The 27,393-nt window shown below is 41.8% G+C and overlaps 1 protein-coding gene and 1 long non-coding RNA gene across 4 annotated transcripts in view; one reads left to right on the top strand and one right to left on the bottom strand.

Moving 5' to 3' along the window:
* The window catches only part of LOC148149927 (uncharacterized), a 70,399-nt gene that overhangs the window by 37,401 nt on the left and 5,605 nt on the right, over positions 1 to 27,393 (top strand). The window contains exon 2 of the long non-coding RNA XR_015757187.1: positions 24,751 to 24,894. This is a non-coding gene — a long non-coding RNA (uncharacterized LOC148149927). The remainder of the gene's footprint in view (positions 1 to 24,750; positions 24,895 to 27,393) is intronic.
* Positions 1 to 27,393, bottom strand: part of sema5a (sema domain, seven thrombospondin repeats (type 1 and type 1-like), transmembrane domain (TM) and short cytoplasmic domain, (semaphorin) 5A) — a 214,393-nt gene that overhangs the window by 34,173 nt on the left and 152,827 nt on the right. For all 3 annotated transcript variants that reach the window (XM_043689989.2, XM_043689988.2, XM_087987160.1), the window contains one exon: positions 8,770 to 8,917. In XM_043689989.2, coding sequence (XP_043545924.2) covers positions 8,770 to 8,917 — 148 coding nt within the window. The remainder of the gene's footprint in view (positions 1 to 8,769; positions 8,918 to 27,393) is intronic.

Genomic DNA, 27,393 nt, shown 5'->3' on the forward strand with positions numbered 1-27,393 from the left:
ATAGACCCTTCGGTCCAACCCGTCCATGCCGAACAGATATTCCCAACCCAATCTAGTCCCACCTGCCAGCACCCGGCCCATATCCCTCCAAACTCTTCCTATTCATATACCCATCCAAATGCCTCTTAAATGTTGCAATTTTTCCAGCCTCCACCATTTCCTCTGGCAGCTCATTCCATACACGTACCACCCTCTACGTGAAAAAGTTGCCCCTTAGGTCTCTTTTATATCTTTCCCCTCTCACCCTAAACCTATGCCCTCTAGTTTTGGACTCCCCAACCCCAGGGAAAAGACTTTGCCTATTTACCCTATCTATGCCCCTCATAATTTTGTAAACCTCTATAAAGTCACCCCTCAGCCTCCAATGCTCCAAGGAAAACAGCCCCAGCCTGTTCAGCCTCTCCCTGTAGCTCAAATCCTCCAACCCTGGCAACATCCTTGTAAATCTTTTCTGAACCCTTTCAAGTTTCACAAAATCTTTCCAATAGGAAGGAGACCAGAATTGCACGCAATATTCCAACAGTGGCCTAACCAATGTCCTGTACAGCCGCAACATGACCTCCCAACTCCTGTACTCAATACGCTGACCAATAAAGGAAAGCATACCAAACGCCTTCTTCACTATCCTATCTACCTACAACTTCACTTTCAAGGAGCTATGAACCTGCACTCCAAGGTCTCTTTGTTCAGCAACATTACCTAGGACCTTGCCCTGAAGAAGGGCTTATGCCCGAAACGTCAATTCTCCTGCTCCTTGGATGCTGCCTGACCTGCTGCGCTTTTCCAGCAACACATTTTTCAGCCCTTACCATTAAGTGTACAAGTCCTGATAAGATTTGCTTTCCCAAAATACAGCACCTCGCATTCCAGCCTACAGTCTGTATATTCGAGGAGAAAGTGAGAACTGCAGATGCTGGAGATCAGAACTGAAAATGTGTTGCTGGAAAAGCGCAGCAGGTCAGGCAGCATCCAAGGAGCAGGAAAATCGACGTTTCGGGCATGAGCCCTTCTTCAGGGCAAGGTCCTAGGTAGTGTTGCTGAACAAAGAGACCTTGGAGTGCAGGTTCATAGCTCCTGAAGAAGGGCTCATGCCCGAAGCGTCGATTCTCCTGCTCCTTGGATGCTGCCTGACCTGCTGCGCTTTTCCAGCAACACATTTTCAGCTACAGTCTGTATATTATCATGACACTCAATTCTCAGGGATTGTTGAAGTATGCTAAAGTTCTGACGCGTGATACGAATTTTAAAAAGCAGCTCTCAATAAGTGTTAGTTCCCAATTTTGCATATTAAAGGAACCAAATACCTGTTTTAAGTCTCTGGTTTAGACATCAAAAAGGTGTATCCCATTAAGTTAGGAGTCAAGGAACAAAGAAAATTTACAGCCCAGGAACAGGCCCTTCGGCCCTCCAAGCCTGAGCGGATCCAAATCTACTGTCTAAACCTGTCACCCAAATTCCTCAGCATCTGTATCCCTCTGCTCCCCACCTACTCATGCATCTGTCCAGACATGTCTTAAATGAATCTTCTGTGCCTGCCTCTACTACCTCTGCTGGCAACGCGTTCCAAACGCCCACCACCCTCTGTGTAAACTACTTGCCACATGTACCCCCCTTAAACTTTTCACCTCTCAACTTGAAAATATGACCTCTCGTTATTGAATCCTTCTCCCTGGGGAAAAAGCTTACTTTACTTTACTTACTTACAGTGTGGAAACAGGCCCTTTGGCCCAACAAGTCCACACCGACCCGCCGAAGCACAACCCACCCATACCCCTACATTTACCCCTTACCTAACACTACGGGCAATTTAGCATGGCCAATTCACCTGACCTGCACATCTTTGGACTGTGGGAGGAAACCGGAGCACCCGGAGGAAACCCATGCAGACACGGGGAGAACGTGCAAACTCCACACAGTCAGTCGTTTGAGGCGGGAATTGAACCCGGGTCTCTGGCGCTGTGAGGCAGCAGTGCTAACCACTGTGCCACTGTGCCACCATGCCGCTTATCTCTATCTACCCTGTATTTACCCTTCATGATTTTGTAAACCTCAATCAGGTCCCCCCCTCAATCTCCTTTTTTCTAATGAAAACACGTCTAACCTACTCAACCTCTCTTTATAGCTTGCACCTTCCATACCAGGCAACAAACTCGTAAACCTTCTCTACACCCTCTCCAAAGCGTCCACATCCTTGTGGTAACGTGGTGACCAGAACTGTACACAATATTCTAAATGCGGCCTAACCAATGTCTTGTACAATTTTAACATGACCTGCCAGCTCTTATACTCAATACCCCATCCAACAAAGGCAAGCATACCATATGACTTCTTGACCACTCTCTATACCTGTGCAGCAACCTTCAGGGTACAATGGACCTGCACTCCCAGATCTCTCTGCTCATCAACTTTTCGCAAGGCTCTTCCTTTTACAGTATAATTCACTCTAGTCATACCTGCACTACTGGGCCCAAGCTGCCCCACTGTCAAATTGGAATGACAGTGTGCCTATTTAGTACCTGAAAAAGGGACACAGCAGCTCCCAATTGCTACCCTAAATGTTTTCGGCACTTGCTACACTAGTTAATTTCTTTGTGGTCATCTGTGAGAATCTACGATCCAGGTTTAGACATGTGTTTCCCAGCTGCTTTTCCAAAACAAAAGGAGCTGAGTATAGAATGTTTATGGCACATGGGTGACACTACTTAAGTCAATGTTTTCAGCTTTCTGAACAAGACTAAAAGCCATTCATTTTGCTTATTATTGTAGGAATCTATGAAGGAACATTTGCAAGATGAAAGAGGCTTGTAAAAACTTTTTCATTTAGGTTATTACAGGAGCCAATTGTTCTGTTCTGAATTTGTCTTGAATGATTGCCAGTTAATGAATAGTGTGCATTTAAATATTCCAGTGCTGAAGCTGGTTAGTATCTAACTGTGTAAAGGTGACTTTATGGTGAAGTAAGATTCCTCCTGCCTTACTTTTGACTTCTCTGGTGTCTTTTGTATGAACAAAGTTCAAACAGATGACAGCGAGCTGAGGTGGTATATGAATGTTCATCTTGTCAGTCATTCCTCTTTCATCATTTTAATGATAATAGTCTAAAAGTTGCTATCAGCAACATCACTGTATGAACATGTCATTTAAAATAATTAAGTTTGTGAAAAGCAAATTTACTACAAATAATTCGATGTTTGTATTACAATATAATTATCTGTAAGTTCTATCCCAATGAATGTAAAAATTAGTCTGATTTTGCAGCAAATTGCATCTGAGAAAAACTACTAGAAATAGAGGAATAGGGAGCAATGGTAACATGCAATAAAAACAGAAAATGCTGGAGAAACTCAGCAGGTCTTGCAGCATCCACGAAGAGAGAAACACAGACAATGGTTTGAGTCCAATATGACGCGTCTTTAGTGTTACATTGGAAATGTTAACTCTAACTGTTTGTACGGAGATGCTGCCAGTCCAGATGAGTTTCTCCAGCACTTTCTGTTTTTATTTCAGGTCTCCATCATCTGCAGATTTTTCTAACATAAAGTTTCCTCATCCCTCTCTTGTCTCTGTGGGCTTCCAGGGTTTTCCTTGACGGCATGTGAATTTATAAATGAAAAAACAGGGCTGCAAGAAGATTCCTGACTTTTGTGGATAATTTTCTTGTTTCTTCCCCAAGTAAACATCCACTTTGCTAGGGAGTGGAAAAACTGTAACTCAGACCATACATTTGGCTCCTCTTCAATCGGAGAGGAAGAGGGTAACCATGTTTTTCCCTGACAAGGTCATTTAGCTAGAGATCACTTGGAAAACTTCTGGCTGCTCTATTCTGGGATAGCTATAACAACCTGCATTTACTTACCACCCGCAGTGTAGAAAAATACTCTACGTACTTCAAAGGTGTAATTAGAATCATAATATTGTTACAGTCCAGAAGGACATTGTTTGGTCTGTCATTTATTTGACAATTCTGCACAGAAGCCAGTCCCACTCCCTCATATCATTTCTCTGTAGCCCAGTACTTCATTTTCCTTCAGCTGCTTATCCAATTATCTTCTGAAAGCCATGACTGAATGCATCAAACCTACAGGCATTGCATTCCATATTGTAACTAATCTCTAAGAAAAAAATGTCCTCGTTTTGCCTTCAGTTCTTTGGGAATCAGCTTACATCAAATTCTTCTGGTTCTGGATCCTTTCAGCAGTGGGAAGAGTAGCTAACTCTAGTCTGAATATACCTTTCATAATTTCTGAACACTTTTGAAATCTCCTCTCAAATTCTTTTCTAAGGATAACAAGGGGTTGATAAAGTGTTGCACTGGAAAAGCACAGCAGGTCAGGCAGCATCCAAGGAGCAGGAGAGTCAACATTTTGGGCAGAACCCTTCTTCAGGTCTGGGGAGTGGGAAGGGGCTGAGAGATAAATGGGGCTGGGGAAAGGTGGGTGGGATGGCGATAGGTGGGCGAAGGTAGAAGGTGATGTCATAGGTCGAGGGAAGTGTGGTGCGGATAGGCAGGAAGAAAGATAGACAGGTAGATCAGGTCAAGAGGGTGGATCTGAGTTGGAGGGTTGGATCTGGGATGGGGTGAGGGAAAGGGAGATTTGAAAACTGGTGAATTCCATAGTCATGCTGTGTTGTTGTAGGTTCCTGAGGCAGAAGATGAGGTGTCCCTCCTCCAGATAACAACCCCAATTTCTTCAGTCTATCAATATAACTAAATTCCTTCATCTCTGGAACTATTATCACAATTCTTTTCTGCACTGTCTCTAAAGCTTACATACTGAAGCTAAAGTTTGTTGTCCAAAATTGAACACATGCTCCATTTGAGGCCAAGCCAGCATTTTATAAAGGTGTATTGTAATATCTAGGCATTTGTACATTATTTTTCTATTTATAAAGTCTAAGAGTCTGAATGTTTTAATGTAATTTTTAAACACTTTCTTAAACTACATGTCAACTTTAATGATTTGTTCATGAAAATTGCAGAGTTTTGTTTTTGCACCCCTTTAGAATTTTCTTTTATATCCAGTACGTTCAGTCTGCTTCACTAATATCCTTGAGGAAAGTAAATATTTGGGAATTCATATAACCTATACCAACTGTATTAGCCTCATTAATCCTGTCTGTACTTCATCAAAAATTAAATCAAGTTAGTTTAAAAAAATTTACCTTCAACAAATCCTTGTTTTCTTTCATTAATTAATCCATATTCATCCTGTTATTCTTGGCCTGGACTACCCCTTCTGTAAGTTGATCTTCCCACTTTTCATCGAAGAAAGATTTAACATTGGTATTGTCCACTCCTCTGGAAACACTCTTCATTCCACATCTAAGCAGCGTTAAAAGGTTTGGCAAATACCTCCTGCAGGTGGCACTTTCACTTTCCTCAGGATCATCATTTGCATCCCATCTCGATCTGGAAACCTATCAACTTCAAGCACCGCCAGCCTTCCTGACATTTCCTATTTATCAACTTTCAATCCATCAAATATCTCAACTGCCTTTCATTGTGATTTTTGTAGCATCTTCTTCCTTGGTAGGCAAATGTGAAGTATTCATTTAGTATTTCCTCCATATCATCTGTCTCCATGCATGGCCCCTAAGTGATGACAACCCTCCTCTTCCTTTCCTTTATCATTTGCAAATCTATAGGAAGCTTCTAAATTTCCTTTTGTGTTAGCTGCAGTTCTCTTCTCATCCACTTTGCATCGATTATTTTCTTTTTCAATTCCACTCTGAACTTTTGATATTCAGCCCAATTCACAATATCAACCTGATATCTATCATCTGCATCCCTTTTCTGCTTTACCTCACTCTCTACCCTTTTCACTTGCCTTATGTTTCTTTCATGAGAATATAGTTCAATTATACTCAAACAGTCTCCTCTCTAAAGGCAACCCATGTTAAAGTTTTGCATAGCAGTCTTTGATTCCAGTTTATAAGGGAGAGATATGTTCTCAGCCCAGTGATACCAGAGCTCATCCAACTAAGTATTTTATTCTAGGTCCCATCTTGTTTTTTTTTCCATGCTTAATCTAAACCTTATGATAACTGTTGATACCGTGATCACTATTCTCTCAATGATCCCCTAGTCTAACTTGATTCAATTCACCCATCTCAGATCCAGTAACGTGACCTCCTCACAAGACCAAAATCATACTGATCAAGAACGATCTTCTGAACACTTTTCAAATTCCGTTCCCCCTTTCTGCCCTTTACACTATTACTGTTCTAGTTTAGAACATGATAACTGAAGTCCCTCATCATTACTAACTATGCTTTTTGCACTATTTTGTAATTTTCTTGGAAATATCCTTTGAGCCTAATTTAAACTCACCCCAAAATCACTAGCAAACCATACATGGTCTGGTCTTTGCTGGTCTCACAATGGTCTCTTCTGTGTTGAGTCGCAAGCTGACTGGGTTTGGCCTAGTTTGTGTACTAACTCATCGTAAACTGGTCTTAATGCCCTAGGAGTCTATATCCCATACTCTTGCACCATCTCGCCATCCATACATTTAGCAACATGGAATCTTAGAGATGTACAGCACGGAAACTGACCCTTCGGTCCAACTCGTCCATGCCAACCAGAAATCCTAACCTAAGCCAGTCCCATTTTTCAGTACTTGGCCCATATCCCTCTAAACCCTTCCTATTCGGACACCCATCCAGATGCTTTTTAAATGTTGTAATTGTAATAGCACTTCCTCTGGCAGCTCATTCCACACACACACCACATGTGACAAAGTTGCCCCTTAGGTCCCTTTTAAATTTTTCCCCTCTCACCCTAAACCTATGCCTTCTAGTTCTGGACTCCCCTACCCCAGGGAAAAGACCTTGTCTATTTACTCTATCAGTGCTCCACATGATTTTATAAACCTCCATGAGGTCAGCCCTCAGCCTCAACTCTGCAGAAAAAACAGCCCCAGCCTATTCAACCTCCCCCATAGCTCAAATCCTCCAACCCTGGCAAGATCCTTGTAAGTCTTTTCTGAACCCTTTCAAATTCCATCCTTCCAATAGAAGGGAGAATTTATCTGCAGAGTCACCATATATCTAGCCTCACGAGAATGTTTCACCAGAAGCAGTCCTGAGACTAATACTCATGATGCTCTGCATCTTAATCTTATTTCCCTTCCTTCAAGATCACTTCCCTCTTTCTGAAAACTGTAAAAACATGCATGATATTATCAGCAGAGGATGATGCATTGCTATTAAGATGGATGCAGGCAACTTTTGTGACACACAGTAAAGACGGTTTGAGGCTCTGGCCATGAACCAGGGCAGAGTCTGTGGAACAGGGACTCAATAGGCCAAAGACAATAACAGCTGGCTTCTTTATGTTTAATACTACAAGCCCTGACCATTGTGGTCATCACTTTTTCATCAGGCCTCTCAGACTGCACTAGCAACTAACTTTCCTCCAGGTTCCAAGTGCAAGAGCTTGCCAGGAGTAGATAGGCACCAGGGAGTATCTGAATAATTTAAATAAGCTTATTTCATAAATAAAGTTGGATAAAGTTAATTTTGTGCACTTTGGTTGCAATTCATTTGTTTCAAGCCTAAGTTCAAGGCCCAGGGAAAACCTGACTCTTACATTTTTAAAACACATGAAAGCAGTCTTTGATATTTTTGACCAAATGCTAATTTTTCAACATTCTTGATTTGCCAGTCAATTTTATGTTAAAATGAAGGATTGCTGACATGCTATAGAGTCATTGTAAATGAGAAGCAGCTCTGTCAGCCCTAAGGCACCCAGATCTATAAAATTCTTTGTCCAAATGTAGCATGAATTTCACAGCCCTCAAAACCAACATATTTATGCAGTTTGCACATCAAGACTGAACATTTTGGTTTTTGGAGATCTGGTGGTTCAAAGTCTGTGTAGGACTTGATGGTAAATTATTGTTACATGGGATCGCAAGCAGCAGCCCCAATCCATTTGTCTTAAAATACTGTTATAAAGTCAAGGCTCCCTGCTTCCAAATAAATGTTCACAGATTTTATTTTAACACTGATCAGTTTTTAATTCACTCAAATGTTTACAGTTTTATACTGGGCATGCCCAGACTCTTGGCGACAATATGTTTGTTGACTCTCAAAGCCCATGTTTAACTCAGTATGAGTAAGCACAACATTGCCACCCAACTCACTACTAGTATCAATGGCAGATGTTTAAGGTTAATGCTATGCCTGAACAATGGCCAAAACAGAATCAATAAAACTCGTAAGATGAATCACCAGCCTCGAACAGATCCGGAATTTTCAACAGGAATCTATCAATCAAGTATTCAATCACTGCTGTTCTGAGCTTTGTGATGAGCAAAGAGAATAAGTGGATCTGGGTTTATGAATTTCATATATACATTATGCTGCTGGTGCTGCAAAAAAGGCTTCAAAACATCATTAATTGTGTCTATTGAATCATAATGTATATCTTTCTAATTGCCATGTAATTTTTGTGTGTCGTGGAAATTAATTCAACTAACACCTCGATTTTAACACTGGTACCTTCCCTTTACTATATGATCTCAGAAAGGTTTCATGTTATTGGAGATTTGCTTCAGAGTGAAAGTAACTTTGCAGCCAATACACTCCATGATATTTGCGTGAGAAGTTACAAGTAAAATCATGTTTTCATGTCATAAACAATGGAAGGCATTTTAGGCATGTACAGAAACCTTTGTGCATCATATAAACTCCAAGCAACAACATCAGATTATCCTACTAGAAAGGACATATAACGCCTTTGGTGACCCTCAAAGTTATACTCACCATCTTGCAGCCTGGACAGTCATTACCATTCTGACATGTTCGCCTGCGGGCCTGGACACCTCCCCCGCACTGGGCAGTGCAGCGTTCCCATGGGCCCCAAGGCGTCCAGAATGTGTGTGATGGGCACTGAAGATGCTCATTGCAATACCTAGAAAAGCAGCAGAGTGACTAGTATAAACATACTGTGTAGTAGCAATCACAGGAAAATATTGCCACTGGTCTGGATTTTCCAAATAGTGGTAATCTCACAGACTGATGCCCCAGCCTTTTTATTTAAAGGAAAGAAGGGAGATTGGAATATGTGAGAAGAAATTCAATCAGGGCTTCTTCAGGAATGCAAAGACACACCTCCATTCTGAGAATTCTTGTGCAGTGCAGAATTGCTGATGGGGTGACAAACCACACCACCTCATGGGTGCAATCAATTATTGGACTCTGAAATTTATAGACCCTCATAGCCACTTTGACACCTGCTATCAAACTGTAAGTACATAAGGTAAGTGTGATATTAGGGTGCCAGGTGGATAGGGGATAGATTAGGGGTAGGAGTATGCTGCCAGATGGGTACCTTGCTACATGGGTGCAGATAGAATGCCAGGTGGCAAAGGTGCCAGGTAAGTGATGCAGTGTTTAAGATAGGTCAGAATAGGGGAGAAATGGGTCCATCAGGGGGCAGCGAGGGTGAGTGTTAGGTCCCTGGTTGATAAGGGATGGGGGGGAGCCATGGTGTGTCAGGCACAGTGGTGTTTGTGTGGGTCGGATCCAGCTATGGAGGGGTGGAGGGAATGGACAGTCAGGTCCAGCAGTGACAGTGACAGGACATCGTGTAGTGGGATCTGGAAGTGATGTAGTTGGGGGTGTGAGGTAATTAAGGGGTCTGATCAATAGTTATTCAGGACTAAGACTGTACTTAATAGACTAACTTTTCTTAATTATACTGGAACCTTCCAAATTCTCTGATTTAAATAGAGGGCATGTTCCAGACTTAGAGAAATTGCCCAGTGGAAAATTCAATTTCCTGGGTAATTCCTTCGGAGTCTGCAACAATGGGAATTCCATACGTCCCCATGCACAATTCCGAACAACATTAGATTAATAACTGTCTGGCCATCGGAAAACCTGGGCTTGTGTGAGCATTAGCGACATTTTTGACTAAAACCTAAGATAATGAGTAGGATTCACAAAAATATTACAAGATATACACGTCCGAAAAATAATTTATGTTACAGGTCTAAATGCAACATCATTATGAAAAGAAGACATACTTATTTCAAAAAATTTCACAACCCCAGGAATTAAACACAACAGTAAAAGTGCATTACTACGGATGATTAAAATTTCTAATGAATGAATGACAACCATGCATTTCTGCTGGGAACAGGGGACTGCTTCAAGCTGTGTTTCAGCACCTGCAATACCATAACAAGCTGGCTACATTTAGGATTTTGCTGACTGCTGTGCGTGACATAACTTAAGTACATGATATCTGATTGAATACAATGGTGGCGTGATAATCAAATGAATCTCTAAAAGGAAATTTCACTGAACCTGGCAGCATTTTATGAAAGTAATTCTCACATACATTTACAGTGCTCAGCTGTGAATGCTTCTGAGCGATGTTTAGATGACAGATTAACAAATCATTGTGCAAACTCAAAACAACCTCCACTAGAAATGTACTGTTAGTACATATTAAGCATCCCTAATTGTTAACTATTTTCAGATGCCTTTTTTTTGGTTTTTCCTTCACTCCTACCCGAGTTTTCTAACAGCACTAATCATACTTTAGAGTAAGGCATCGAGTCTACATCAACTCTCTAAAGAGCATTCCACTCTCCAACCCCATACCTGTAACCCCGCATTTACCATGGCCAACCCACGGTACAACCCTGGACACTACAGGGCAATTTAGCACAGCCAATCCCTCTGATGTGCACATCTTTGGGCTGCAGAACGAAACCAAAGCACCCATCAGAAACACATGCAGACACAGGAAACACTTGCAAACTCCACACAGTCACCCAAGGCTGGAATCAAAACTGGGTTCCTGGCACTGTAAGGCACCAGTGCTAACCACTAAGTGAGCGTGCTATTCCTAGTTCCATTAGGAAGGTGTGTTGCTTGGATGGGATATTTCATGGAGTGGTGTTTCCATGTGCCTTCCATCCTTGTTCTTCTAGGTGGTAGAGGTAACGTGTTTTGAAGTTGCTGTCAAAGGAGAATTGGTAAATTTCTGCAGTACGCCTTGTCGATGATACACACAGCCACCACTGTACATTGATGGTGGAGGATGTGACTATTTAAGATGGAAGGTAATGTGTAAATTGCACATACTGAACTGTAATCTGCACTCATGCAAACAATTAGAGAATGCAAACACAGTCCTAACGTGTCTCAACACAGTGGTGGACAGGCTACTCAGGGGTTAATTTCTTGCAGCAGAATTCCCAGTCTCTCACCAGTGTTATATCTACAGTATTTATACTGTTGCTCCTGTTCATTTTCTGGTCAATTGCTACCCTAGAAGGCTGACAGAGCAGAATTTGGCCATGATAATGCCATTGAACATCAAGAGAAAATTTGTGGTTCTACTCTGTCTCTTACTGTAGGTAGTCATTGCCTGTCACTTGTGTGGTATGAATTTCACTTCCCATTTACTAGTCCAAATCTGAATATTGTTTAGCTCTTGGTGCATGTGGGCATAGACTACTTCAGTATCTTAGGACTTCAGAATGGTAATGAAAAATGTACAATCATCAGCAAACACTCCAACTTCTGACCTTAAGGAGGGACATTCATTGATGAAGTAGCTAAAGATGGTTGGATCCCAAACATTAGGAACTTGTGGTGAACTCCTCGGGCTGAAACTGTTGACCTCCAATAAACACAACCATCTTTGTTGATACAAGATATAATTCAAGCCAGTGGACTGTTTCCTCTCTGATTCCCACGGTTTTCAGTTTCTCTGGGTCTCTCTAATACAGTACTTGGTTGCCCATCTCTAAATCCCCTGGGGTAGCTGGTGGCGAATTTCCTTTTTGAACCACTGCAGTCCATGTATCACAGGTACACCCACAATGCTATTAGGAACAGAGTCAGAAACATTTGTTCCTGATGTTAATGGCAGTTACTCATATCTCATCTTTGAATTAACTTCATCTTTTTGTCCATGTTTGGACTACGACTGTAATGAGGTCTGGAGCTGAATGGTGGAACCTATCTGAGCAGCAGCAAACAGTTCATTGCTGTTTATATGCTGCTTAGTAGCTTGGTTGTATTGATGACACCTTCCTTCACTCTGCTAGTAGCCTGAGTGGCAGTAATTGGTCTGTTGGGTTTTGTCCTGCTTTCTGTGGACAGGACATGCCTGGGTAATTTTCCATAACTTTATGAAGGTGACAACATTGTAATTGTACTGGAACAGCTTAGCTAAGGAATGGCTAGTTCACGAGTACAATTCTTCAGCATTATTGCCAAGACATTGTCAGGACCCATAAGCTTCAATAGGATTGAGTTTATTTTTCAACAATTAGTTGTAGTTTAGTTATGTGTACTGATTAATGACATAATATTCTGATCTGTTTTATTGTGTTTAATGTGAGGTGCTGACGTCACTCGATGAACCATTGTCTGTCGCTGCAGGATGTCAGACTGCATGCTGTCAAAGCTGAGATTGACCATCTGGTCCCAGACTAACATAAACTCAGTGCTGGGGAAAATGTACTTTTATAGCTTGCTTGATTGTGGCTAACAAATGTGAAAACTCTTTGAAGTGAGACAGGCTTAGTTTGAAGCCATACAGTTTTGCATTATAATTGGCTTAGCTTTTAATTTAGAGAGCTTTAAGGATAAAACAGCATTTTCTTGTAAAGTCTTTAACAGGCCTATGCATATCGATGTCAGTGGAATGAAGTTACAGTTCAGTATTGCTATCAGGTTTGAGTCTTGGTAATGTGACCCCTTATTTCTTTGGGAACAAAAGAAGGTAGTATTATTCTTTCAGAGTGACTTTTTAGTTCACTTGTTCCAGGCATCTGCAATCACTGTAAAGCCACACCATAGGCATAGAAAACTTAGAAGATAGAAGTAGGCCATTCAACCCTTCAAGTCTATTCCACCATTCAGTAGGATTCTGGCTGATCATGGATGTCAACAGTATAATCCTGGCATCCACCCATATGCATTGATCCGTTTAACAACAAGCATTATATCTACCTCCTCCTTGAAAATGCAATGTTTTGGCCTCAACCACTTTCTGTGGTAGATTAGAGTGATGCTGGAAAAGCACAGCAGGTCAGGCAGCATCCGAGTAGCAGGAAAATCGACATTTCAGGCAAAAGCCCTTCATCAGGAATGGAGGCAGGGAGCCTCCAGGGTGGAGAGATAAGTGGGGTGGAGGGGGAGGCTGTGGAGAAGGTAGCAAAGAGTACTTGGGGGTTGCAGTGAGAGAGAGAGAGACTCACTGAAATTCTTGTGGAGAGAGGAGAACTTCTTCAAGGTAGGCATCTTTGCACAAGGATTCGCAGTAAGGTTAAAATCAACGAGGCAAAAATGAGGACTGCAGATACTGGAAACCAGACTTTAGATTAGAGTGGCCACTTACTCTCCACCCTGGAGGGTCCGTGCCTCCATTCCTGATGAAGGGCTTTTGCCCGAAACATTGATTTTCCTGCTCCCCGGATGCTGCCTGACCTGCTGTGCTTTTCCAGCACCACTCTAATCTTGACTCTGATCTCCAGCATCTGCAGTCCTCACTTTTGCCCACTTTCTATGGTAGCCAATTCAACAGGCTCACTACTCTTAGTGAAGAAATCTTTCCTCATCTCAGTCCTTCAAGGTTTAAACCTTATCCTTAAACTATGACCACCGGTTCTGGACTCCCTCACCATCGGGAATATCCTTCCTGCACTTAGTCTGTCTAGCCTAGTCAAAGTATTATAGGTTTCTATGAAATTACCCCATCATTCTTCTCATCTCGAGTGAATAGAGTCCTAACCGACTCAATCTCTCCTCAAATATCAGTCCTGTCATCCCAGGAATCCATTTGGTAAATCTTTGCTGCACTCTCTCTACAGCAACAACATCCTTCCTCAGATAAGGAGACCAAATCTGCAGGCCATATTCCAGACATGAGCTGAAAATGTGTTGCTGGAAAAGCGCAGCAGGTCAGGCAGCATCCAGGGAACAGGAGAATTGACGTTTCGGGCATAAGCCCTTCTTCAGGAATGAGGAAAGTTTATCCAGCAGGCTAAGATAAAAGGTAGGGAGGAGGGACTTGGGGGAGGGGCGTCGGAAATGTGATAGGTGGAAAGAGGTCAAGGTGAGGGTGTTAGGTCAGACTGGGGTGGGGGCGGAGAGGTCAGGAAGAAGATTGCAGGTTAGGAAGGCGGTGCTGAATTCGATGGATTTGACTGAGACAAGGTGGGGGGAGGGGAAATGAGGAAACTGGTGAAATCCGATTTCATCCCTTGTGGTTGGAGGATTCCTAGGCGGAAGATGAGGTGCTCGTCCTCCAACTGTCGTGTTGTTGTGGTCTGGCGATGGAGGAGTCCAAAGACCTGCATATCCTTGGTGGAGTGGGAGGGGGAGTTGAAGTGTTGAGCCACAAGGTGGTTGGGTTGGTTGGTTCGGGTGTCCCAGATCACCTCTTGTTCTCTTGATTGCCTCAATTGAACCTGCCTCCACAACATTCCAAACCTTAACTACTTGCTGTATGAAAAAATATTTTCTCACATCACCCTTGCTTCTTTTACACATCGCTTTAAATCGCTGCCATCTTGTTATTTTATTCTTTTTTAAGGGGGAATAGTTTCTCCCTATCTACTCTATCTAGCTGCTCATGATTTTTAAAACCACTTTCAAATCTTGAACTGACCTTGTACTCACCAAGACATTTACAAGAATACCAATGTAAAGAGGAACAACATTTTACAGTTTGAGAATAGCATATTGATTGGTTTGTATGTGGATTCTGATTGGTGGCATTTCCATATAACTTGTATGATGGCTGACAACTACTGCCAGCTCTTTTAAAATTTTAAATCAGGCAGACTGACTCAGGGCATTGTACTGAGGACTGTACCAGATAATGGCTGTCACAGATTTTATTGCATTAAATAGGTGCAATGTGCGTACACATTCTTTTTATCTGCAAAGACATTACGCTACAATGTTCAAATTATGTCACTACCCCAGACCATGCTGTCAAATTAACTTTACAATCTGACTAGGGACTACTAACATCTGTGTTTAAAGTATACGAAGTGAGAGATACAGAGCACTTAATAAGGATCTATAGTCACAAAATTCCACAGTTTTGAACATACAATAATTTTTACCAAACAATGTAAAACATTAATACAAATTAAACTTTAAGTTGCACATGTATCGTCACTACACAATTAACATGTGGTAAATATGGATTATAGGGTGTGGTCAAACACTCCACAGCACACATCAAATTGCAAATGCATTCAAGATAGATCCCATTGATTTGTCAGCAATTCTCGCCCAGACATTAATGATACAGTGGGTCTTCAAATCGTCTTAAACTTTGCAAGTATAACACTTCTTAATTTTTGTCAATCTGACAATGAGTGCACCTCAAGAGCCGTTCTGTTAACTGCCTCAATGACTGCTTCCATTTGGGTCAATCACTCTCCCCTATGCTCTCCATGAACAATTCTGCTATTACAATGGTCCACATTGATGCCTAGTTTTGTACTGCTAGACCTGTTCTGAAATCAGCCCATTAGACACTGTGGTAGTACGACCATCAATTTGATTATGTAACTTGGTCTTCAAAGAGATTGCGCAGTGGTCACAGCTACCAAAACTGTCAAAGACACGCCTGTGACAGGTAAATTCATCCAACAAGATCAAGGTGATTTTTCCCTCTTCTTGGTTCTTTCATTATTGGTTTGCAGTCCAGTCTGGACTCAAATACAGAAACACACAGAAATATCAACAAGAATCTGGACTTCCCAATCCACAGAGATCTTCAAAATATTGAAACACACCCCAGAGCTGTACAAAACTGTCTCTGGACACAAATCAAGAACCTCCAACTTCGCAGTACTGATGAGAGTTGAAGGAAACTTAGGTAAAAACATCCCTCGCAGACAAACACATTGGGTCAAATTTTCCAACCCTGAGCCAGCTAGCAGAAATCAGGGAAAGTCTCATCTTTGGGCACGCCTTCAGAAAATATCAGTTTTAGGGGCAGTACCAGCTGCAATCTTGCTACCCTACCTCAAGAAATGTTCAGACACAGCCACATAAGTCTATGAAGACAGGTTATTGAAAAGGCCCAACTCTGGGCTACAACAAAAAAACAAAAATATCCTGCAGGACTCTCAAATTTTCCGTTTTATGTATGTCACCCCATGTTTATTAAATATGCTGCATGGACTCTTTTGCCCACCCCATTCCAAGGTATGTCACCTCCTTGCCCATGCTGTAATGAACCTTATTGTTGTAGTCAGTCAGTTGCTTGGGTTCTCAACTGAACTTTATCATGTATACATGGCTGAGTGCCCAGACAACCATTAGAATACTGAAGTATCTAAGCCCCTGCTTGATTGTCAGCTCTGGCTGTCTGATCTCCATCAATATTACAATGTCTGTTTACAAAGTTTTAAATGATTTCAAATGCCTTGGGGTTTCAGCTATTGAAAGGGTTTAGATTACCAACAATTTTGTCACATTCTAATGGAGTGATACATTATAGATTAACCACTTTTTAAGTTATTTTTAAACACAAAATTGGCATTTTAACTCTCCTTCCTTCTACACAGCGAATGGGTATGGAAGTTGGCATTGGGGGAAGCAATAAGGGCCAATAAAGAGTGTCAGAAGGGATATACCATTGAATTGGGATCGTGAGGGGCCAAGGGTGTGTTTGTGAGCTACCCTTGGCATTGGAAACTTGAGAATGACCTTGTGAATGTATCTTTCATAAGGTTCCTTCATGCAGCCTATACTTGAGGTCATTTCTGAGGAGCTGTGAGTGGCAATTCTTAAAAAGCTGACCCAACTTCAGGGAAACTGTGGGGGAGTAGGTCTTCACCAGTGAGATTGGGATTGCTGATTGCAAATTTGTGTCCCAGCCCATCCCATTCCTTTGAAAATAATTTCTGAAAATTGCAAAGCTTGGGAATGGGGTTAGCAATCCCAAACAACATCAACTGTTTGAAAATCTGGCCTTTGTCTTAAACAAAACATCTGAACAAACAAACTTCACTCTCCCCAGAGCATGGCGATAATCTTTAATAGAATACAGTCTGGACATGGCCAATTTGGTGTAACTTGGTATAAAGTGAGACTTCGAAACTTCATCTGGCTATGGCTGTGGAAGCCCTAATCAAATCATGGAACACACAATAACATTTTATCTAGATTCAAATTTAAGGGCAATATCCCACAGTTATAATAGTTGTGCATTTTACATTAAAACTGTGGCAACAGTTACTGCTCCTAAAGCCATATGAAAGGAGAAGGTGCATTGCCTTCCAGATACAGATACAGATACAGATTCAGTAACCTTTAAAAAATAATTGGATAAATACTTGAATGAGAAAAAATATGCTGGGACTTAGAGAAAATGTTGGGCTAAAAGGACCAACTGGACTGTTCTACAAAGTGGCCAACATAGATTTGAATTATTCGGTGGCCTCTTTTGCTGTTGTCCTTTTTAATGATTCTATCTGGAACCAGAAAGAGGCAGCAGTGCTATTTTGAAAGAAGAGGTTTTAATTTGCATGAGAGCCATATGGGACGACTTGTTCCTGCTTCTCTCTGTGTCAACATATTCTTGCCTATCTCAATTTTAACAAAACCATGTTGGTTCTTGCATGAACCTTTCTCTCATATACCAAAGGCATAATCCTTCCGAAAAATCAGAAAGCTCGGATTACAAGCGGTACTATTATTACGTCCTTTTTTATACTTCTGTACAGTTTACTACATACCAGTGATATCTAATTCCATTCACAGGAGTTCACTGAATCTGAGAGGGATCTATGACACCCTCAAGTTAGAAACATGAATTATTTTAGAAAAGAAAAATGCTGCAAATTTAATAACACGTTTACATAACACGTTTTAATGGGGCAGCCATTGTAATAATTCAGGAATTCATATGCTCAGCAGAATTCTATTGCTTTATCCGCTATCAATTTGGTACTTAGAATGATGCTTTAAGTAATACTAAAAAAAGGTGATGTATGTACATCATCCTGTCCACCTACCATATGCTGCCCAGTTTAAGGGTAGGTGCTTATATGTGAAAATTGTACAGCTCTGTTCATTTTAATAATGTCCATGTATGGACAATAGAATAGTAAGAATAACTAGCAACAGAAACAAAAACTTAGAGCTGACTTTTACCAGCTGTTCAATCTAAATGACGTAGAACAAGGACTAACAATCACAGACTTTGGCAAACGTCACTATTCAATTGGTCCATGGGGCCTCAATGCTGTATAAACTCTGCTGTCTGTTGTGGTTTATGTTTTGTCAACGTGCCAAGCAGCTGCACGCAAAGGCTGACTTGATTTTGCTAATCGTGTTGATCTGACATGTGGAAATGTGGTATAGTACAGGTCTTTTAAAACAGAATCATCGTACTTTACAGTCTCTTCTGAGAGAAAAAGTGGAGTCTTCATTACAAACAATGTTGAAATCGAAATCTAATCAGGGAGGATCGCCTTTTAAAAAATGCATGAAAAAACTCCAGTTTTTAATGTCTCACAAAATTTGCTTTCTTTCAAGCTGCTGAGCTAGTCTTTTAAACAAGTTCAGCTTTATTTCAAAAATGTCTAGGAAAGCTCCAAAAACGTCAGGTATGTTTTTTCAGCTAGGACCTATTGCTGAACAAGTTGAAGAGCTGTGCTTTAAACTAATGAACTAAGGCCAACTACTGGCTCTATTGGCAGCACTTCAAGATAGACTTCAGTACATGCTCTTTTCTCAGTCCTAAAGCTCTACTTCTTCTGTCCCACTGAAATACACTTATTTTCTTAAAATCTGTTAAATTCATTGAATTCAAGCATGGGAATTAAGTGGTTGGTTTTGTGCATAAAAAAGTGACTGCTTCCTTTCACTTTATGAGGAGTGTTCAAACAAAATAGTCATGCACAATGTAAGCTACAGGGAAGAATTCTCCCTGTAGCTACTGTGCTTTTTTTATTAAAAGGGAATTTGACCTTCCGAAAACAAAAATAATCAGTAGTAAGTCTCAAAGGTCTGTTATCAAAAAATACTGCTGTGTCCAAAGCTCTGTTGGCTCACAGCTGTGTTATGAAGTGAACCACCCGGGCTACCATTTTTCACCACCTAATTTATGTTTTTTTTCCTCATTATTGACAACTTCTGCAGCTTGACAAAAAGACAGGTTGCAAATATCCAATGTACTGAAGTTAAATAGCTTGAATAATCTCTCCCACCTTGGTCTATTTATAATTGTCAATCTATCTCGAATTAATCAAGTACAGAAGTGAGTGTGCTCAAATCGGCAAATACTTAATTTTGGCATTTTGAAAAAATTAACTTAAATTGGGTACTCAGACCTAATACAATTTAATAAATACAGTCTATCATTGTACAATTCAACCAAACCTCCCTCAGAATGTTAGCATTCTGAATGCTGTTACTTTTCCAATTGTCTTCTGCCTTTGCCTCTTAATGTCAATGAATCCTGTTGGAACATTAGTCAATAAATTCTGAGAGAATCCTGCTGCTTTTTAAAGTATGAGTCCAGGCAGTGAAATTCAGTAAACTATTTGATAGTAGTATTTGCAGGTACCAGTGAATAGGAAGCTAATCTCATGTTCCATACAACACACTAACTGGACGTATTATTCACACACCATCTTTTTCAGCAAATCCTGAGCCACTAGCTCATAGATGAGACAGCCACATTTATCAAAGCAATATTTCTTCCGCAGATTCTTCATATGTGAATTTTCAAGAACTTTGTAAGCTGTGTTTTATGTTCTCTCCTGTGGTGACATATGATTAGGGAAAAACATTTAAGTGGGTGATGATGGTTGGTACATACCAGCCACCTTCCCTCCTCCACTCTGATTAACTCTGAGACCCAGGGGAAAGCACATGGACGGACCTCCTACCCTGGTGCCAACCAGGGTTCATAAGGAGCTATTAAAGACCGCTTCCTGTCAAAGCTGCATTAACCCAGTTTTGGCCAGGCCTGATGACATGCAAGGAACACAAAATGTAAACTCGTGAGTTGCTTCCAGTCAAGTCTCCTTCAAAGTTGCAGTGTCTGATCAAGGGGCCCAGCATCGTATGTGGTGCAGGCATACCATTAAGACTAACCTAGCTGTCCTTCCATGTTGGCTTTCCCGCATCCCCCTCACTGCAACTACCCACCTGCAAATTTTTTCTCACCATCAGTTCTCTCTAGCCTGAATTGCTCTGGGAACTTGAGCTTCTGATGCATCTCACTCCAGCAGCAACCATTTCCCCAGTTAGAGACAAAGAAACTGCAGATGCTGGAATCTAAGGCAGACAAGCAGGAGGCTGGAAGACCACAGTCTGCCAGGAACCATCAGGAGGCTGGAAGACCACAACAAACGAGGCAGTATGAAGAGATGGAGAAGTCAATGTTTCGGGTGTAACCCTTCTTCAGCACTTGTCAATGCTGCCTGGCTTGCTGTGTTCTTCCAGTCTCCTGCTTGTCTACCACTTCTCCAGTGGCATTGTTGAGCAAGAGAGCTTCCAGCCTCTGAGTGGTCATTCTCAGCATGTGGGATATGATTCCTGCCCCCAGATATTTGCTCTTATTACTTCCCTATCTCCAACAAACTTTCTTCTGTACAAATTCTCTAAGCTCCCAGAGTTGCTTTTAATATTAATTCTACATTCCAGCCTCATTACTAATTTGCTGAACCACGGAAATAGGCTTCACTACTTACCATCAAATCCTTTCAGGGTTTGTATATCTATAATATTCTCTCTGACCATGACCGCCATCACCCTCTACATTGACCCTGGAGAAGGCCTATCAGTGACCTCTCAACTGTGTGACTGGCAAGTAATATTTCAATAGGCCTTCCCAGAGAAGGCAGTTTGGAGCTTTAGCTGACACTTCAGCCATTGGTCTAGAACATGGTCACCACCATAAAATTCCTAAATTTATCAAAGGGATACAATTTTGTGGGTAAATACGAAATAGTTGCACCAGTTCAAAGACATGAAGACAACATGTGAAAGCCACTAAGGTAAATAAGTCATATTACTAAATTAGCTCAATAACCAAATGATATAGGAACAGATTGAGACCATTTGATCATGGCTGACATGTTTCTCAATCCAATTCTCCTGCCTTCTTTCTGTAACCCTTGATTCCCTTACTAATCAAGAACCTATCTATCTCTGCCTTAAATGCACTCAATGCTTTCTTTTCTTATTGGTTTCAAGTTGACAGTTCCCGCAGAAATATAAAACAATTGCACATCACCCACAGCCACTCATGAATCAGTTACATGACTTTCATATAACATACACAAGAGGGAGGCAAATTATTTCCTGAGTCCAATTTTATTGCTTCTAAGTAGCATAAAACTAGATTTTGTAACCATCAATGTCATTATTATTTAAGGATACTGGTACCAAAAGTGTAGTATATTTGCCATAAAACTCCCATGACAAAAAAAACAGAATTTATATTAACGGCTTATGCTCAGAGACTCAGTACAAATTTTCAGACAGTGTCAACTCCAAAGAGACTTATAAAATTCAGTGAAACTACCGAAGATATTTCAGGTAAAATTTAAAAGTGAATGAAACACTGCAGCAGCAAGTTGGATATGGCCAGTTGTAACACACAGAGGAAGAAAGAATGGGTGGCATAAGATATTCAAGCATGGTGCCAAATTAGCTGATCTCATTGGGCGACTCAACACTCAACTTGTCCAATCACTGTAGTTTGCCAACTGACAAATTAAAGAGAATTATAAATTATACGGTAACATTTCCTCTGAAATGCAATTACTAATAGATATTTGCTCTTATTACTTTCCTATCTCCAACAAACTTTCTTCTGTACAAATTCTCTAAGCTCCCAGAGTTTCTTTTAATATTAATTCTACATTCCAGCCTCATCACTAATTCACTGAACCGTGGAAACAGGCTTTCACTACTTACCATCATAATCCTTTCAGGGTTTGTATTTGTATTATATTCTCTCTGACCATGACCGCCATCACCCTCTACATTGGCTCTGCTGTCGTGAACAGAGACTTAGTATACTGGTCTCCAGACACACTCCTCTGGATGAGTCTAAGGTTTCAGTGAGTGGCACGGGGAGGGGCAGGGATAGGCAAGTGGATTCTCATTTGTATGTGCTGTGTTAAGCAGCCAAAGTTACAGGGCAGGATCACAGAATAAATCATCCTTGGTATCACTCTGATAAATCTTTTACTAATATTTTCCAGAGATTAATATTCTTTAATATACAGAACAACCTCGGTTATCCAAACATCAATTATCCAAATTTCAGATTATCTGAACAAGATCTCAAGGTCCCGTAAAAATGTTACATCAAAGAGGTGTTACAGACACTGGTGCGACAATCATGTGTTTTGTTCATAATCATTAAAAGTGAATTCGGAATACCTGTACTAAAGAACATGTGAAAACGCTGGCAAAAACAACAACAAAAGCACTTCAAGCAACAGCGACTTGATATTTTTTACGTAAGGGTTAGTTACACAGTGCAAAACAAAAGTAAATACTTCATTCCTGTCACTTTACTGGGCTGTTCATGAAAAAAAGTTACAGAGGAAGTAAACACGTGAGTGAGGCAGTACTTCTGTCTTTCTGTCACGACATTGTGTTCATTAAAAATTGACAAATGCTCTTGTGATTTTAGAAGCTGTTTGGGACCTTATTTAATACTGGGATTTCTATATTTATGTGATGGTGAGGGTTTAGTCCTTCTCAGTTCTCCTTGCAGCCTGGAATGTTGCTCTAGTTATTGTTCCTTGCCACTAAAATACCAAGTTACTTCTGAACAAAACATTTAAAAATCTACAATTTGCAGAATGCAAAGATGAGCTTATTTAAATAGCAGATTCATCAAAATTACAGTCGAGAATGTGGTGCTAGAAAAGCACAGCAGGTAGCATCCGAGGAGCAGGAGAATTGATGTTTCGGTTCCTGATGAAGGGCTTATGCCCGAAACATCGATCCTCCTGCTCCTTGGATGCTGCCTGACCGGCTGTGCTTTTCCAGCACCACACTTTTGAGTCTAATTTCCAGCATCTGCACTCACTTTCTCATCAACAAAATTATAGATTTAAACAAACTCTCCAGTAAAGCATAGCATTAGATCCTCAAATTTCCTCTGGAAATACAAAGAGTACTGAAAGAATATTTGAGGATTTGGCCTCCACCTCAATGAATTTTATTTACACAAAAAGTGATTTTGTTTGTAAAATATAATGAATTTTTTAAGTAATACCCAGTGTTTGTACACATTTTATCAAATGAATGAAAAAAAAACATGCTTTTTTTACATTTTGTGTTCAGTTTGGCTTCCTTTGTTTACGATCAGATCAGTTATCCAAACAATCAGTTATCCAAACAAAATACTCCCCACCTGTCTCATTCAGATAATGAAGGTTGTTCTGTAATGGGGGCATGAAGCTACACAGTTCACCGTGATTATGTCTGTGCCAATGGGAAGGCCCAGGGACAGATTTCCTGCTCTGGAGCCTTTTGAAATCTTAAGGAACAATTAAAGGCCTCTTCCTGCCAGATGATGGCCAAGTCTTGGCAATCAAGTAGCACAAAATGCAAACTTATGTGAGTGTCCTGCAGAGGGCAGGGGAATGGGGCTCCTTGTTCAAAGTCACAGTGTAGATTGCAAGACCCAGTGTCAGTAAGTGGAGGAAGGGAATGTAGAGCCAATCCTTCCCCTTATGGGTCAATTTAGAATGAGAGTGTAATAATTCCACAGAGGCCAGTATCCCGTTATCAAGTCAGCCTTTATTTACACATGCAAAGTTCTTGACATTGATCCAGCTCCCTCAGCGCCAGTTCTCAGTGTGGCAGGATGTCTGACTCTCCTCTTTTTATGTCAGCCAGGACTCCCTGATTGGACCAGATTAACAGCCCCAATCAGGGAAATCATATTCTATGAGGTCCATCTAGCTGACCTTCTTGCAATCACTACAGAAAGGTCATCATTTTAGAATAATGGGCCACGAAATGTGGTCTCACCAGTGTTTCAACAGGAAGTCATAAGAACTAAGAGCAGGAGTAGGCAATTCAGTCCCTCCAGCCTACTCCTCCATTTAATACAATCATTGCTGTTCTCATTTTGGCCTCAACTCCAATTTCCTGCCCACTCCCAATAATCCCTTTATTAATTAAAAAATTCTCGCCGTTCTGTTTAAATTTATTCAGTATCTCAGTATCCATTGCAATTCCAGATTGATGACAGATTAAGAGAAGCAATTCCTCCTCATCACCATTTAAATCTGCCACCTCTCAGCCTAAAATTGTGTCCTCTCATTCTAGATTATCCAATAAAGTAATCCATCCACTCGATATCTACTTTGTCAGTCCCATTTAGCATTTTATATACCTCGAATAGATCTCATCCTTCTAAACTCCAGCAAGTATAGGCCTAAACTGTTCAAGCTCTCCTTTCAAGACAAGCCTTTCACTTCTGGAATTAATCTAGTGAACCTAATTTGAACTGCCTCCAATGCAATTACATCAGTCCTCAAGTAAGGATATCAAAACAGTACTCAGTACTCTAGATGCAGCTACACCAATTCCTTGTGCAGTTGCATTATTAAGCTCCATCTGCCAAATTTTGGCCCTTTCTCCTAACCTGCGGTTTCGACTTCAGTGCTACAGCAGGCGCACAGAGAGGGGAGCCGGAAGATAAGCGGAGACCAGTTTAAATTAACGTTTTTCTTTTCATAGTCTGTTTTTTTTTTCAACTAGGAGCGGGAACCCGGAAGTCGTCAACAGAGGTTTCTGGGAAGGTAAGAAGTTTGAGTGGAGAAGGAACCCGAGACACTACACGTGTATTGTCTCCCACCCTCCCTCCTCCTCTAACCTAAAAAAAGGACTCAGTCGGCTGAACAGGTAAGCTACTTAGTGTTCTTGTTTTGGAGACTAAGTGTAGAGTTATGGCAGCGCAGGCAGTGGAATGTTCCTCCTGCAGGATGTTTGAGGTAGGGGTGACCACCGATGCTCCTGCTAACTTCATCTGCAGGAAGTGCAGCCATCTCCAGCTCCTCACAGACCGCGTTAGGGAACTGGAGCTGGAGTTGGATGAACTGAGGATTATTCGAGAGGCTGAGAGGGTGATAGATAGAAGCTACAGGGACATAGTTACGCCAGAGAACAGAGGTAGCTGGGTAACAGTTAGAGGTGGGAAAGGGAGGAAGCAGGCAGTGCAGCGATCCCCTGTGGTCGTTCCCCTCAACAATAAGTATATTGCTTTGGATACTGTTGGGGGGACGGCCTAACAGGGGTAAGCTGCAGTGACCGGGTCTCTGGCACGAGGTCCAGCTCTGAGGCCCAGAAGGGAAAGGGGGAGAGGAGGAGAGCGCTAGTTATAGGAGACTCTATAGTTAGAGGGACAGACAGGCGGTTCTGTGGACATGGGCGAGACTCTCGGATGGTTTGTTGCCTCCCGGGTGCCAGGGTTCGAGACGTCTCGGACTGTGTCTTCAGAATCCTTAAGGGGGAGGGTGTGCAGCCAGAAGTCGTGGTGCACATTAGCACCAACGACATAGGTAGGAAGAGGGGTGGGGAGGTCATTCAGGAGCTCCGGGAGTTAGGCTGGAAGCTAAAAGCTAGGACGGACAGAGTCGTCATCTCTGGGTTGTTGCCGGTGCCACGTGACACTGAGGCAAGGAATAGGGAGAGAGTGCAGTTGAACACGTGGCGGCAAGGATGGTGTAGGAGGGAGGGCTTCAGGTATTTGGACAATTGGACTGCATTCTGGGGAAGGTGGGACCGATACAAGCAGGACGGGTTGCACCTGAACCAGAAGGGCACCAATATCCTGGGAGGTAGGTTTGCTAGCACTCTTCGGAGGGGGTTTAAACTAATTTGGCAGGGGGATGGGATCCGGACTTGTAGTCCAGAAAGTAGGTTAGCTGTTTTTCAGGATGTCCAAGAATGTAGGGAGGCTGTGGAGAAGGTAGCACCGACAGGGAATACTTGCAGGTACAGAGCTGGGCTCAAGTGTGTATACTTCAACGCAAGGAGTATCAGAAATAAGGTGGGTGAACTTAAGGGATCGGTTCTTGGGACTACGATGTTGTGGCTATCATGGAAACGTGGATAGAAGAGGGACAGGAATGGTTGTTGGAGGTTCCTGGCTACAGATGTTTCAATAAGATTAGGGGGTGGTGGTAAAAAAGGAGGGGGGGTGGCGTTGCTAATTAGAAATGTTATAACGATTGCAGAAAGGCAGTGCGAGGGGGATCTGCCTTTGGAGGTAGTATGGGCTGAAGTCAGAAATAGGAAAGGAGCAGTCACCTTGTTGGGTGTTTACTATAGGCCCACCAATAGCAGCAGAGATGTGGAGAAACAGATTAGGAAACAGATTTTGGAAAGGTGCAGAAGCCACAGGGTAGTAGTCATGGGCGATTTCAACTTCCCAAATATTGATTGGAAGCTCTTTAGATCAAGTAGATTGGAAGGAGCGGTGTTTGTGCAGTGTGTCCAGGAAGCTTTTCTAACTCAGTATGTAGATTGTCCGACCAGAGGGGAAGCCATATTGGATTTGGTATTTGGTAACGAACCGGGACAAGTGATGGGCTTGTTAGTGGGTGAGCATTTTGGTGATGGTGACCACAATTCTGTGACTTTCACCTTGGTTATGGAGAGAGATAGGTGCATGCAACAGGGCAGGTTTTACAACTGGGGGAAGGGTAAATACGATGCTGCAAGACAGGATCTGAGAAGCATAAGGCTGTCAGGGAGGGATGGCGTTGAAATGTGGAACTTTTTCAAGGAACAGGTACGATGTGTCCTTGATATATATGTACCTGTCAGGCAGGAAAGAGATGGTCGTGTGAGGGAACCTTGGTTGACGAGGGAGGTTGAATGTCTTTTAAAGAGGAAGAAAGAGGCTTACATAAGGTTGAGGAAACAAGGTTCAGACAGAGCGTTGGAGGGATACAGGATAGCCAGGAGGAAGCTGAAGAAAGGGATTAGGAGAGCTAAGAGAGGGCATGAAAAATCTTTGGCGGGCAGGTTCAAGGATAACCCCAAGGCCTTTTAGGCGTATGTGAGAAACATGAGAATGATGAGAACGAGGGTAGGTCCGATCAAGGACAGTAGTGGGAGACTGTGTATTGAGTCGGAAGAGATAGGAGAGGTCTTGAATGAGTACTTTTCTTCAGTATTTACAAACGGGAGGGACCGCATTGTTGAAGAGGAGAGTGTGAAACGGACTGGTAAGCTAGAGGAGATACTTGTTAGGAAGGAAGATGTGTTGGGCATTTTGAAAAACTTGAGGATAGACAAGTCCCCCGGGCCTGACGGATATATCCTAGGATTATGTGGGAAGCAAGAGAGGAAATTGCAGAACCGTTGGCAATGATCTTTTCATCTTCACTGTCAATG

This window comes from Chiloscyllium plagiosum, unplaced genomic scaffold (assembly GCF_037043375.1).
Source record: "Chiloscyllium plagiosum isolate Xiang-an unplaced genomic scaffold, Cpla_swu_hap1 HiC_scaffold_5, whole genome shotgun sequence".
Classification (NCBI taxonomy): domain Eukaryota; kingdom Metazoa; phylum Chordata; class Chondrichthyes; order Orectolobiformes; family Hemiscylliidae; genus Chiloscyllium; species Chiloscyllium plagiosum.